Source organism: Somniosus microcephalus, chromosome 10 (genome assembly GCF_052327205.1).
Source record: "Somniosus microcephalus isolate GS21.2 chromosome 10, FLI_Smic_1.0, whole genome shotgun sequence".
Taxonomy (NCBI): domain Eukaryota; kingdom Metazoa; phylum Chordata; class Chondrichthyes; order Squaliformes; family Somniosidae; genus Somniosus; species Somniosus microcephalus.
Window position 1 is genome coordinate 189,535,948 of NC_140996.1, and position 15,807 is coordinate 189,551,754.

The 15,807-nt window shown below is 43.5% G+C and overlaps 1 protein-coding gene across 1 annotated transcript in view; it reads right to left on the reverse strand.

Annotated features, from left to right (window-relative positions):
• The window catches only part of LOC147111941 (E3 ubiquitin-protein ligase TRIM62-like), a 31,256-nt gene extending 21,774 nt beyond the window's left edge, over positions 1-9,482 (reverse strand). The window contains exon 1 of the mRNA XM_085998303.1: positions 8,919-9,482. Coding sequence (XP_085854429.1) covers positions 8,919-9,482 — 564 coding nt within the window. The remainder of the gene's footprint in view (positions 1-8,918) is intronic.
• Between the last annotated feature and the right edge of the window lie 6,325 nt (positions 9,483-15,807).

A 15,807-nucleotide genomic window follows, 5' to 3' on the forward strand; every position in this document is an offset into this window, starting at 1 on the left:
TCTGTTTTAAATTTATGTAATGATGTAGCTTCGACAGCTTTTTGGGGCAGCATATTCCATGGACCTACCACCCTCTGAGTGAAGTAGTTCCTCCTCATCTCAGTTTTGAAAGAGCAGCCCCTTATTCTAAGACTATGCCCCCTAGTTCTAGTTTCACCCATCATCTGGAACATCCTCCCTGCATCCACCCGATCCAACCCCTTCATAATCTTATATGTTTCAATAAGATCGCCTCTCATTCTTCTGAACTCCAATGAGTAGAGTCCCAATCTACTCAACCTCTCCTCATATGTCCATCCCCTCATCCCCGGGATCAACCGAGTGAACCTTCTTTGTACTGACTCGAGAGCAAGTATGTCCTTTCTTAAGTATGGACACCAAAACTGTATGCAGTATTCCAGGTGCGGTCTCACCAATACCTTGTACAACTGAAGCAATACCTCCCTATTTTTATATTCTATCCCCCTAGCAATGAAAGCCAACATTCCATTGGCCTTCTTAATCACTTGCTGCACCTGCATACCAACCTTTTGAGTTTCGTGCACCAGGACCCCCAGATCCCTTTGTACTTCAGTACTTTCCAGTTTCTTGCCATTAAGATAGTAACTTGCTCTACGATTTTTCCTGCCAAAGTGCATAACCTCACACTTTCCAGTATTGTATTCCATCTGCCAAATCTCTGCCTACTTACTTAGCCTGTCTATGTCCCCTTGCAGGTTTTTTATGTCCTCCTCACTCACTACTTTCCCTCCCATCTTAGTATCATCTGCAAACTTTGATGTGTTACACTCGGTCCCCTCCTCCAAATTGTTAATATAGATTGTAAAGAGTTGGGGACCCAGCACTGACCCCTGCGGAACACCACTAGTTACTGATTGCCAGTCTGAGAATGAACCATTTATCCCAACTCTCTGCCTTCTGTTAGATAGCCAATCCTCTATCCATGCCAGAATATTACCCCCAATCCCGTGATTTTTTTTATCTTAAGCAATAATCTTTTGTGTGGCACCTTGTCAAATGCCTTTTGGAAGTCTAAATACACGATGTCCACTGGTTCCCCTTTATCCACCCTATATGTTACTTCCTCAAAGAACTCCAGCAAATTTGTCAAACATGACTTCCCCTTCATAAAACCATGCTGACTTTGTCTTATTAAATTATGATTATCCAAATGTCCTGTTACTGTCTCCTTAATAATGGACTCCAAAATTTTACCTACCACAGATGTTAGGCTAACCGGTCTATAGTTTCCAGCCTTCTGTCTACTGCCCTTTTTAAATAAGGGTGTTACATTATTCATGTGATAGTGTCTTCAAAAATAAGAATGTGGATGAGGGAAGGCAGCCTAGGGAGATAAGTAGTCAATTAATGTCAAGGCCTTAATGAATCTCTCATCTACACAGTAAAGAAAATCAAATTGCAAGTCTTCTAGGCCATCTTGCTGGCCACTCAGTCACTGGCTCTAAAACTGGTCTCAACAGGGTTCTAGAGCAGGTTTTGCCATCGACCCTACTGGGTAGAAATAATGTATGCATCAAGGGACCAAAAGTAGGAGAAGGGAAAAATAAATGAAAAACTGGCACTTCTGAACAATTTGGCTTCAGGAGATAAATGGAAAAGTATTTTTAGTGGATTTTAAACTATTTAGTTTCAGCCAGCTGAATGACAGCTGTAAGCAACTGTAAATCAAAATGGATCAAAGCCTGGGGCAACACAGGCAGGGCATTGAGGAAGATGCCAATGAATTGTCTATGGCGATATCTTGCTAAAGTGTTTACCTAAAGTAACATAAAAAGTAGGCCTTGAACCTCCAATGTGGTTGGATCCATACAACTAACCCAATCATTTTGCAAAGCACCAAGAAAGCAAGCAGAGATTTAATTCTATGTGTTTTTCAGACCTATTCTGATTAAATCTGAATTTTACAGTTAGGTCAAAGCTCAGGGAATCACAATAAGTCCAAAGCTCATTCGATATGCTGCTAACAGTTGGTGGTTTTAGATACTGTATTAAAACAATCAATTACGGTCCAAATCATCAAAGCCAGAAAATCAGTCAAAAGATCTGTTTGCCATTCAAAACCCAATTTTCCACCTGGTGGAAGCTGAGCAGACTATTTACTATCATCTCAAAAATTGTTTCATCTAGATATTTGTTTTTTTTAAACTACAAATAAATGCCTCGGCCGCGGCCTCCTGCCAGGAGGCATGCCCGACTCCCGCCCACCGACTTGGCGTCATTGATGGCAGGAGTCAGGCCTGGTGTATTTAAATGAGGCTTAGAAACATAGAAACATAGAAGATAGGAGCAGGAGTAGGCCATTCGGCCCCTCGAGCCTGCTCCACCATTCAATGAGATCATGGCTGATCATCCAAATTCAGTACCCTGTCCCTGCTTTCTCCCCATATCCCTTGATCCCTTTAGCCTTAAGAAATATATCCAACTCCTTCTTGAATATATTTAATGAACTGGCCTCCACCGCCCTCTGTGGCAGAGAATTCCACAGGTTCACCACTCTCTGGGTGAAGAAATTCCTCCTCATTTCAGTCCTAAATGGCTTACCCCTTATCCTTAGACTATGACCCCTGGTTCTGGACACCCCGGCCATTGGGAACATCCTTCCTGCACCTAGTCTGTCCAGGCCTGACAGAATTTTATAGGTTTCGATGCGATCCCCTCTCAATCTTCTAAACTCCAGTGAGTATAAGCCCAATCGACACAATCTCTCCTCATACGTCATTCCTGCCATCCCAGGTATCAGCCTGGTGAATCTTTGCTGCACTCCTTCCATGGCAAGAACATCCTTCCTCAGATAAGGCGACCAAAACTGCACACAATACTCAAGGTGCGGCCTCACCAAGGCCCTGTACAACTGCAGCAAGACATCTTTGTTCCTGTACTCGAACCCTCTTGCTACCAAGGCCAACATACCATTTGCCTTCTTAACCGCCTGCTGCACCTGCATGCTTACCTTCAGCGACTGGTGCACAAGAACGCCCAGGTCTCTTTGCACTTCCCCTTCTCCCAATCTATTGCCGTTCAAATAATAATCTGCCTTCCTGTTTTTGCCACCAAAGTGGATAACCTCACATTTATCCACATTATAGTGCATTTGCCATGTTTCTGCCCAATCACCCAACCTGTCCAAATCGTACTGGAGTTTCACGACATCCTCCTCACAGCATACCCTCCCACCCAGCTTTGTGTTGTCTACAAATTTGGAGATATTACATCCAGTTCCCTCGTCCAGATCATTAATATATATTGTGAACAGCTGGGGTCCTAGGACCGATCCTTGCGGTACCCCACTAGTCACTGTCTGCCACTTGGAAAACGAGCCGTTTATTCCAACTCTTTGCTTTCTATCTGTCAACCAGTTCTCTATCCAAGTCAATACCTTGCCCCCAATCCCATGTGCCTTAATTTTGCACGCTAATCTCTTATGCGGGACCTTATCGAAAGCCTTCTGAAAGTCCAAATACACTACATCCACTGGTTCTCCCTTATCTATTTTACCAGTTACATCCTCAAAAAATTCCAGTAGATTAGTCAAGCATGATTTACCTTTTGTAAATCCATGTTGACTTTGTCCGATCCTGTCACTGCTTTCCAAGTGCTCTGCTATTACATCTTTTATAATGGACTCTAGCATTTTCCCCACTTGGGTGTTACATAGCCCAGGAATCACCTTGGAGAGCCGGAGCGGGCTTGGCGCCTGGCCCACCGGCCCCACATTTGCCACTTGCCCCTAGTTAAAACTGGGGCTTTACAGTCACCTCCCTCACCGCTTTAAATGTAATCACTTCATTAATACCCTAACACGGACTCTAATTGCATAACAAATGTGCCCATCAACACATCAATTATGGGCTGCTTACTAATACCATGATTTGGCAGATTCTCAAGTAATTCTAAAATTTTCCATTTGTTTTCAAGGAGAAGAAAGCCCATATACCAGGGCAAGAAAGGCCATGGTTGGTGGTCCCTGACCAATGTCCTCTAACCCGCCACAAGGAGAATGCTGTGGAACACCTGGAAAGGCAGGTACTAGAGAGTGGGAGTTAGGGAACTCAGCAGGCATGTGTCAGCTATTGGTTCATCAGGACATCTCCTTCTCTGTTACTATGTTCTGTATTATCTGTCAGTAAGCTGGATCATGATACCCTCATGTCATTCCTTCTACGTAAGTGACATGGAAATTCAGCTCCTCAGCAATCCTCTCTTCTTTTCTCCTCCTCTAGACGTACCAGACAAAGTAGAACAAGGCACCAATGCATCCAGCCCTGACAGGACATCAAAGCACACATTGTCACACACTTTCCTTCTCAAGCACCAGCCCAGAGACATCTATCTAAATGAATGACAGAGTTAGGCAGAGGGGAAAGCAATGGGTAATCCCAAGATCAGAAGTGGGCATTATAGTGCCTTTAACAATAAAACATCCCAAGGTGCTTCACAGAGGTGTAAGGGAAAAAAATGGATGTTGAGATAAAGAAGGAGATATTAGGAGGGTGATCAAAAACTTTGTCTAAGATCTGGGATTTAAGAGCAGAAATTTTCTCCAATTAAATATTGGGAAGACCGAAGCCATTGTCTTCGGTCCCCGCCACAAACTCCGTTCCCTAGTCACTGACTCCATCCCTCTCCCCAACATCTGTCTGAGGCTGAACCAGACTGTTCGCAAACTTGGTGTCATATTTGATCCTGAAATGAACTTCCGATCACATTTCCGCAGCATAACAAAGACCGCCTATTTCCACCTCCGTAACATCGCCCGTCTCCGCCCCACCTCAGCTCATCCGCTGCTGAAACCTTCATCCATGCCTTTGTTACCTCTGGACTTGACTATCCCAACGCACTCCTGGCTGGCCTCCCACATTCTACCCTACGTAAACTTGAGGTCATCCAAAACTCGGCAGCCCGTGTCCTAACTCGCATCAACTCCCGTTCACCCATCACCCCTGTACTCGCTGACCTCCACTGGCTCCCGGTTAAGCAACGCCTCAGTTTTTAAAATTCTCATCCTTGTTTTCAAATCCCTCCATGTCCTTCAGCCCCGCAACACCTCCGAGACATCTGCGCTCCTCAATTTCTGCCCTCTTGAGCATTCTTGACTATAATCGCTCAACCATCGGTGGCCGTGCCTTCAGCTGCCTTGGCCCTAAGCGCTGGAACTCCCTCCCCAAACCTCTCTGCCTCTCTACCGCTCTTTACTCCTTTAAGACGCTCCTTAAAACCTACCTCTTTGACCAAGCATCTGCCCTAATTTCTTCTTATGTGGCTCAGTGCCAAATTTTTGTCTTATAACACTCCTGTGAAGCTCCTTGGGACGTTTACTACGTTAAAGGCACTATATAAATACAGGTTGTTGTTGTTGTAGGAGAAGGAGGTGTAAAGGTGGATGGGTTTAAGATGTGTATGCCAGAGCACGGGGCCTAGACAACTGATGGCACAACCACCAATGATGGGGCAATAGAAAAAGGGCAGTCAGAAGAATGGAGAGTTCAGGGGGTTTTGCCTTAGAGGAAGTTACAGAGAAAGGGAGGGGCGAGGCAGAAAGTGGAGAAAGTGGAGAATGAGAAATTGGCCAGGAAGACATTGGAATAGTTGAGTTTGGAGGTGACAAAGGCATGGATGAGGGTTTCAATGACAGATGCGCTGAGCTAGGGGCAGAGGCACAGGATTAGCATGATGGAGTGGAAAGAATTGCTAACATCTTACTGTGCCTCCATTCAAATCTGAAATGCTTGTTGACTAGCGTAGTGTGTGGTCTACCTAGTTACTTATAAATCTTTTATTGTTGGTTTATTTTCATCCTATTTTAATAATATATCAATAATATAATGGTTTACTACAACTTTACTTTTGAAAATCATTGGGGGTAATTTTGACTTTGGGTGATAGTGTAAAATGGTGATATCGATTCAGCCGTCCATTATACATCTCTTCCGATTTGAATTTCCATTGAAACCAATAGAAATTAAAATTGGGAGATATGTATCATGGGCGGTTGAATTGATTTCTCCCATTTTACACTATTATCCAAAGTCAAAAATAACCCCATTGATTCAAAAGATACTTTGCAGAAGACACACTGACAACTAACATGGGCAAAATATTTTAGCACAGTCTCTACTGACTGTGCGTCCTTCGGGACCTCTGTCGAGGAGTCTGATGCTGGTAATTATTCAGAGGTTGTTTTGCAATGAAACATAGAACAGTAGAGGTTACTTGATGGTTTTACTGGCTGTACTTGTCAGGGTGATTTGTGCCAACCAGTAATCATTTTGGTGCAACAGATCTGTGATTGATAGATATGTGAGTATGAATTAAAAAGAAGTTGGTTCAGTGAAACATCTAATGCTGGTTTATTTTTGTATGTTAAAGACAGCAATCTTATGTCAGTTGAGGTGCAAAGGAAAAGGAGTACATGGATTGAGAAGCATAAATATTTTATGTGCACCAGCTGCTGTACTTTTAAGCTATAATACGTTAAAAATATATGAAACCATGAACTGGTCTTCTTGTTCAGATACCTTACCGGTTCATAACTGAGTTTACACCAACATTCTAGGTGGAGTTGCTAAGGTCTGTGAACATTTGGATCTATTGCTGCAAAGAGCAATCATGTTCTATACTGATGTCCACTTGTACCTCATCATCCTTAAAGGGAAAGGGTAGAGAGTACTTTCTGTTCAAAGTACTTATAAAAATATTGGTTATTGTTTTAATGTAAACTATGGATTTCCTAACTGAATGCAGTATTCCAGATGGGATCTGACCAAGGCTCTGTACAACTTTGTACAGAGCCCTGATCAGACCCCATCTGGAGTATTGCATTCAGTTTTGGGCACCGAACCTCAGGAAAGATATATTGGCCTTGGAAGGGGTACAGCGCAAATTCACCAGAAACTTGGCTTGTATTCCCTTGAGTTTAGAAGGTTCAGGGTTCTAATCTAATCTAATCAAGGTGTTTAAAATAATAAAGGGATTCAATAGGGTAGATGGAGAAACTATTTCCTCCGGTGAGAGAAATCCAGAACAAGAGGGCATATTCTTAAAGTTAGAGCTAGGTCATTTAGGAGTGAAATCGGGAAGCACTTTTTCACACAAAGGGTGGTGGAAAACTGGAACGCACTCTCCCAAAAGGCTATGAATGCTGGGTCAATGGAAATTTTCAAAACTGAGATCGGTAGATTTTTGCTGGGTGAGTATATTAAAGGATATGGAACAAAGATGGGTAAATAGAGTTGAGGTACAAATCAGCCATGATCTAACTGAATGGTGGAAAAAGCTCGAGGGGCTGAAGGCCTACTCCTGTTCCTATGTAACCAATCATTTCAAGTGTCCTTTTCTCTAGGCCACTCTGGTGACATGACTGATGGAGAGGACCCATCCTGTAGCCATTCATTTTACTCGGATTTGCAACTTCAGACAATGTAGGGTGCGAACTGTTGAAATCCAGGATAACATGCCACCAGCTGAGTATGCTGCACACTCTGCTGTCTGTTTGATGACTGTGAATAAGCTTCCAGAAATACCCAGGCCAGTAAACACAGATTCCTGCTGAAATATGTATATATGAAAATTGTATAGTAAAGGGGGAAATCATGTGTATCACAGTCCTGAAAACTGAAAACAGCATAAATTATAATTTCATAGCTATGTGATTTCAGGATTTTGGGAGTATCATTGTCAAGAATAACAGACTGGTCTCCCATGACATTGAAGCCAAATTTAAGTTTGAATTCAAGCCAAATTCAAAACTATTGCTCTGAAATTCATCCCCACTCCTTGGCCAGGTGCTGGAGAGGCTCCCAAATTACACTGCATCGGCCCAGATCTCATAGCATCTAAATATGGTGGGCCAGGAAAAGAGCATGGACCACTGTTGGAAAACAGTAGCTAGACAGCCTCCAGGGAAAGAGATAGTAGTTATCTTTCCAGTCTCTCTTTCTTTACTGTTTGGCCCATCAGACACTCCAATCTGAAGGCATCCCAAGGACAAGGCCCCCTGGTGGCATCTTCAGATGCTCCTGAAAATGGGTTCCCTTCGGTCGTGAGAGGAAAAGGACTGCCAATGCACACTCCCATCTCATTTCCATAGAAAAGTTTTGCCTGCATCTACTGGAGGCACGGGCAGTCTACGCCACTTGGAAAAGCCCCAGAAATCCCAAGACAACATCAAGGTCTCCTTTTCCTCTCTATAGCACTTTTGAAAGGAACATTTCGCAGGAGCTATGGAGCGCACCCATGGGGGTGTTTTTTTGTATTTTTTGCCATCTACTTGATGTCACAGTGGAAACTTGGCTCAGTCCCAAGTTTCCATTTTGCAACTGAAAAATATACAAGTTTCCTGACCCAAATGTGTCAAATCAGTTATTTATCTCAGTTCTAGCGAACTGGCCAAGTTTGCCTAAGTGCAGTTCTGGAATATGATTTTCACTAGTTTTTATTCCTTTTGCTCCACTTATGTGCTATTTATATTTTACCTCCATCCTGCGACCTCCTTAAGTTGGAGAAGGGCAAATTAGCTGAAGACATCACCTTTGTTTTAATTAAACAAAACATATGTCACCGCAACTTGCTGCTCAAACAACAACTGACAAGACATCTCGTGTGGCCTGATCAATCTAGAGTCAGTCAATGTGGGTGTTCATACTGCAGTGTATGTACCTTTAAGAGAGAACTACTTTTACAGCTCCTGTATACTGTAGTACCGGCAGTGACCACACCTGTATATAAGCCTTGAGCATGCCTCTGTACCCCCAGTCTTGAGACTACCCTATTCCAGTAAATACCTGTTGATTGTTAAGTTACAGCATCCGTGTGGTTATTGAAAAACATCATACTCTCAGAATCACGGATCTAACACATACCAGTCACCACAGTATTAAGTGAGCTTAATTCACACTCACCTGGATTTCACTTTTTGCTTCTTCTATGGTCAAGATCGAGTGCTTCTTGTGCTTCCCGATAATACTGCAAAGACTGCAAATGCTTGCATGATCTTGTTTGCAATAGAGCTTGAGAGTTTCCTTGTGCTCTTCACACTTCCGCAAAAACAGTGCCTCTGTGGGGTCAACCAAAACATGATACTTTAGTGATGCTTTCTCACTATGTGGGCGAAGATGGGTTACGCAAAAGAAGGTCTCACACTGGATACAGCTCATTGCAGCAGGTACGGATTCCTCAAAGCAGTAATCACAGACAGTTTTCCTTTCCTGGCAGTTTGACAGTTTCTCGACTTTTTCAGCAAGCTTGGCATTTTTAAGCAACCTTGGCTTTTCAGCAAATTCAACATGACATTCTGGACATATATAATTGGCATCTGGTGATTTGTGCTTCAGGTGATCTTGAATGCATCTTAAGCAGAAGCTATGGCTACAGTGAAGAGTTACCGGGTATGTAAATATCTGCAGGCAGATAGAACAGGTAACTTCATCCTTGTAACTGTCTACAGGTTTAATGTGACCAGCCATTGTGACCATATAACAAAATGGAGGGAGATCCACTATTTATATGCTCATGGGATGTTCCACTTCTCATTACCATAGTCTACTTGAGTATGTAGGAAAATATAGTCATTTTTCAACTGAATTTTCTTAATAATTGCAATAGTTATTTACTTAGTTTTTAAAAATATTTATTAACGTGTAAAAGAATAATAGAATATCAAAATTATGATTTAGCTATTTTCTTCCAAAGAGAATGGTATCGTCTACAGATGTCTTTCTCCATTTACATACTGTCAGCAGTTGGAAGATTGAACGTTATAAATACTTTATATTTGTTTTAATTAAATTAGTGTGATATGAAATAAGATCCATGGTTGTTGGTCATGCAATTTTTAAAACATAAAGAGATGGAGTTAAATTTAATAATGAGGTGTAGGGACATAGGCATTGGTAAACTGTCCAAAGATAGTTGAATGTTTTGGAATCATTCTACTTGCAATATGGACAACTTTTATTCCATTCAGGAAACTTGTGTTTAGTATGCTGCAATGTACATTGATGCACAAAGCATATGAGGAGTAAAATTGATCAATGCCAGTAGTGCAAAACAAGAGGATCAGTACAAAACTCCTGCTTTAATCACTGATCTATGCTGAGCTAGTTGATCTCAGCAAGGTGATCATAGCGGTACTACAACTGACCTTAGTGCCCTGAGCTAAAGACAGGAAAAATTAGCCAGGATTCCTCCAGTAACCAGTATCCAGTAACCCTTGCTGGAAATGCATTTTTCACGTATTTTAAAAATGGTCCTAAAACAGGTTCAGGACCCTCGTTTCAATATTGAAATTTCAGTTGGCCACAGGGCTGCCTAAAAAAGGCCATGACAAGTTTAATAGAGGCCTGAACGCACACGCAGATTGGGCATGAGCTGCCATACTACTAAATTTGTCTTCGGTTTGCCCATTTTATAACCATAAATCAGTTGGAACAATGTTGAATTTGTGCCCCTCTATGTCTATGCCTTTCTTTTACTGCTTCAGTCCCTATCTTTCCTTCTCTCTGTCATTTCTTATCTCTCTCGGTGCTTTTTCTCTTTCCTTTCTGATCTCTCTTCTTTTTTCTCTGACTTTTTATTCTCACTCTTTCTTTCCTTCTTTGTCTCTCGATCCTTTCTTATCTCTTTCTCTTCCTCTGTTTCATTCTCTCTTCAAGGGGACCTGGTCAGATTGCAGGAGCAGGGGGCAAGTGAGAATAACAGAGACCCAGTCAGAGCTTGGAGAGGGGAAATAACAGGGGACTTGCCAGAGCTGTATTTCTCTCTCTGTGTTTCTGTAGCTGTTTTTTTTTGCCTCTGATATTCTGTCTGTTTTTTTTTTTGCTCTTTCTTTCTCTCTGTATCTATCTCTTTCTCTTCTTTCTGTCACTGGCTGTTCCTCGCTTTCTCCAAGTTTATTTTTCTCTCTCTCTCGCTCTCTGTTTCTATTTCTCTGCACCTGTCTTCTTTTGTCTGTCTCTGTTTCTTTGTCTCCCTCTCCCACTATTTGGACTGGATTTTCTGGCCAGATGCAGGATGGTGGCAGGTTCGGTCCGCAGCGGGTTCCGGTCCTGCTCCCTGTTGCAGCCACCCTCCATTAAGGATTTTCCCTAGGTTGGCCTCATTAAGGCTGACGTGCGCGTTAGCCGGCCCAATCGGTGGGTGCGGGTCGGCTGGCCGGGCTTGATGACGCGCTGGGAGCCTAGGTATTTAAAGGGGCCATGTCCCGTTTGTTTTTCACTCTCTTTCTTGTGCATTTGAATGCTGGTTGCTGCAGGAATGGCCGCACAACGCTCCAAGGCTGCTCCCCGTTTCGATAATGACTTGTGGAGGGAGCAAGAGGACAAAAGGAGGTCCTCTTCTCCTCCGATGGATGGAGGAAGCCTCCTCAGCACACAAAGGCAGCCCGGCTGCAAATTGCTGAGGAGGTTAGTATATGGTTTGTGTGTACACGCACTTGGGTGCAGTGCAGAAAATGGTTCAATGATCTGATGCGCTCAGCAAAAGTGAGTATAACATCACATTTACCTTCAGTCTGCTTCCCATCTCTTCTCATCCCCATCACTCTGCAGTGATAACCTACTCCTGCACATCCCAACTTACCCTAACATCTCTTGCACCCTCACCCATCCCTCTCTCTCTATGTACAGAATCACTTCACCATCCTACTATGCACCCCTCACACTCGATTTCACTTGTACAAAAGACTGATATTTAGAGACCATATAGTAGATGGGAATCATATATGTATAAATTCAAGTCTAGCCATTGACCAACTAATCTTACCCATGATACCCTGTGGGTATGGAAATGTTAAAGACTGTTCGAATGTAGCCATGAGGACAGTCAAAAGCAGTTTTGATTAAGCTTTGATAACAAACAGCCACAGGCTGCGAGTGAAGATTAAATTGTTAAATAACATATTATAATGCTAAGTAGGAATTGGAGTTCGCTTAACAAAACTAATTGCAAAAATACATAAAATATAATTAGTGTAAGGAACGGATCATAAAATGTGAGAGATCATGGGAGTTAAGGGGCTCGATTTTGTCAATGGGGAGCTTTTGGAGGCGGGACTCCCACTTTTTGGGTTGTAGTCCCGCCTCCATCGACTTGTGGCTAACCCACGCTATTTTCCCTTGATTGACCTTGTTAAGCCTGCCCAGTGGGCTCAGCAGGCCAATTAAGGGACACCTGGTTACTGGTGACATCAGTGATTGACATTTCATCTGTCAAGAGCTTTTGACAGATGAAAAATCAGCGTTTGACAGCTCTGTGAAGCTGTCAAACACAGACAATCTCTCCTCTAACTTGAGTCCTTCTACTCAGACTCAGTTAGAGAGCTCTCCAGACCAGAAAGCAGAGGCTGCAGCTTTTGACAGTTCAGCGGCCATTCTGCTTTCTGTGCCGGTGAGCTGAGGGACTCCTGAGAACTGAAGCGAGGAAGCCTGCAGGAGAAAGTAAAGGTAAGTAAAACTTATTAAAACACTTTACACACACCTCACACACTTACCTCTGCACACATGCACCCATCACTCACCTGCACAACAGACATCTCGGCCCCTCAAACCTCTGCAGACCGACAGTCCGCCTCGCTAACTTGGCGTGGTTTGGAGCCATCGGACAGCCCACACTTCAGGGCTAAAAATAGGGATTAGGCAAAAAACTGCCTGTTAACCACCTGCTAACAGGCAGTTAATTGGCACTAATCCCCTTCCCGCCTCGGGGAGGCGGCTCCCAGCACAGGTCGGGTACCCGCCTCCTGGGACATTGGCACGGAGGCGGGTTGGGGGCGGGATGGGTTCCTGCCCCCCGATTCTGCAATTTTCCCACCACTCCTGCCTCCAAACCCGCCTCCTCGGGGCTTGGAAAATCAAGCCCAAGGTATCCATCTGGTAGATTAAAGTGAGATAGTCTGGACACCTGCTTGTACCGGGGAAGCTAGAATGAGAGAGATAAGGTAAATTCTAATGAGATGAAGAATGTATAAACAACATAACGATGAACAGGGTAAAGTTGTCGGAAAAATACTGGAAAGGTGGGGCCAAGATGCTACCCTTAGTCTGAGTGACAATTGTATTTTGACTATTAGAACCAAAGGCGATTTTGTTGAAGACCATATATGGACTCTGGCCAAACAAACTTTTGATAAGAAATTGGTTAAAACCTTGATACTCGAAAAACAACTTTACACAGATCTACCGCAAAGACCCAACAGTGAAGGAACAGTCTGAAGACGACATCACCTGTGTCCATGAGGTTCCAGAGACCGCGGGCTGCGAGCTAATCGTTAAACTATCGCCTGTTGTTAAGTATATTACACTGTAAGCTTAATCAATTTTGATCTATTGCTCTAGCATACTGGCTGCTGCCTATTGGTGTCTTGTCCAAGAACTCTGAGAGATCATTAAGATCTTACACACTGTTATGCAATGACAACAACTAACAACGCACAGGGAGGGACCTTGGCATTGGCACCTCACTCCATCTTTGTCTCCCTCTAAACATTTATGTTATCCATTCTTAACACGGACTCCATCAATCTCACTGAAACTCCACTTGTGTCCCTCATTGCAGGAAAAGAGAGCCCACAATAAGAGGGAGAGAGGGAGGACAGGAAGTGGCCTACCATCCCTAGCGCATATAATGACCACTGAGGAGGCAACTCTGGAGATCATGGGAGGTGCAGAGGAGCTGGAAGTGGGGGACGGAGAGACGGGCACAGTACAGCAAGCTGGTGACAGAATTGATTTGCAAACCTATCATTTTGTTTTCATGAGTGACTGATATGGCATCTGATGCTCAAAGAAATAGTTTTATGATCATCTGCACAATGGGATGTCTCTGCTACCTAAATATAACATGGCCAACTCATTCCTTTACTCCCCCACAAGACCATCAAGAGCCCCCCTCCCCACTGTCTATGAGTAAGAGCTGGAGGACACCTCAGAGGAACCTGCAGCCTCTGAGGGAGCGGCGTCAGCAGAAATGAGCACACTCAGCACCAGCGCAAAGACGCACACCTCGGTGGGTCGTATGCGAGATAGAGTAGTGTTGTCACCTGGTGCATCACAGCTCACAAATGAGCAGCAGCAGATGGTGGAGACATGGATAGCAGAGGAGAGTCCTCGTCAGAGTGCACTGGACACTCCTAGCTCTGCTCAGCTGCATGTAGACGCTGTGTCTCTGGGGCCATCCAAAAAGGGAGCGGTGCTGGAGCTCCAGGAACAAGTGCAGGAGTCTCTGACAGGGTTTGCATCCACGGTAACTGCAAGTGTGCAGAGAATGGAGGAGTCCATCTCAAACATGAGCAATGCCATGGTACAAGCACTAGCGAATGTAGGTGCCACTATGGAAAGGATGGCAACCTCCATGGAGGATATAAATTGCCAGACTCAGGTAACACTTCTAAATAGATGGTCATCTATGGAAGATAGATGGACATCTATTGAGGAGCGAAACCAGAGGTTCATGGATGTCCTTGTTATGAGGAATCTCAGCACAGAAATGGGTCCTCATGGCCCCACTGATGAGCAGCAAGGTGCTCTCTAGCTACTTGCTAGCAGTGAAGTGTGGGTGACCCATGAGAGGGATGGTGATCAATAACAAGGAAGTGGGAACTCCTCTCCAAGCGCTCACACTCCCAAGCCACTACGGAGCCCTTGGTCAGAGCCCTAGATGCCTCACCCAACTGATATGGCTGTCTCTGCCCCTGCACATATCCAGGAGGAGCAGACTGTTGTAGAGCCATCCAAGGCTTCCAAACCCAGAGGATGCCCACCAAAGGCATCTAAGCAGGTGCAGCAGGGAAATGAGCATGCTGCCTCTACATCAGCTGAAGCCACAGGGGAAGCACCATGTAGAAGCATGCGTAAGAGAAAGCTAAAGCACAAATAGTCACAAGGGTCGTCAATTGGGTGATTGAATTTTACGTTAAGTTTGAGAGTGATGTAGTCCAATCTGAAACTAAGGTCTTCAATCTAAACAGAGGAAACTACAAATGAGGGACAAGTTGGCTATGGTAGATTGGGAGACTACACTAAAAGGTATGAAGGTGGACGTACAATGGCTAACATTCAAGGAAATAATGCATAATTTGCAACAAACATATATTCCTCTAGGGCATAAAAACCCAAAAGAAAAAGTGATCCAACCATGGCTAACAAAAAAAATTAAAGCTAGTATTAAGTCAAAGGAGGAAGCTTATAAAGTTGCCAGAAAAAGCGGTCAGCCTGAGGATTGGGATCTTTTTAGAAATCAGCAAAGGGGGACCAAGAAATTGATAAAGAAAGGGAAAATGGAATATGAGCACAAACTAGCGAAAAATATAAAAACAGATTGTAAAAGCTTCTATAGGCATGTGAAAAGGAAAAGACTGGTGAAGGTAAATGTAAGTCCTTTACAGTCAGAGACAGGGGAATTTATAATGGGGAATGAAGAAATGGCAGAGAAATTAAATAAATACTTTGTTTCTGTCTTCACGGAGGAAGACACAAAAAACCTCCCAGAAATACAAGAAAACCAAGGGTGTGGCGAGAATGAGGAACTTAAAGAAATTATTAATCTATATATATAAAATAAAGCGGTCCGTCCGTCTGTCTGTCTGTCTGTCTGTCCATCTGTCCGCTATACACTCAAAAGTTATAGAGTGTACCTACGCATATGTTATATCAAAAGAAAGCTGATGATCAGGGGAGTGTCATAGGCATATTTACTTTTTGGTCAGACAAAAATTGTTCCGACAGTATACAAAAAACGTTCAAAAATCCGCTCATTAGCGGTTGACCAATCCTACCACTCATTAGCGTTGAGTGA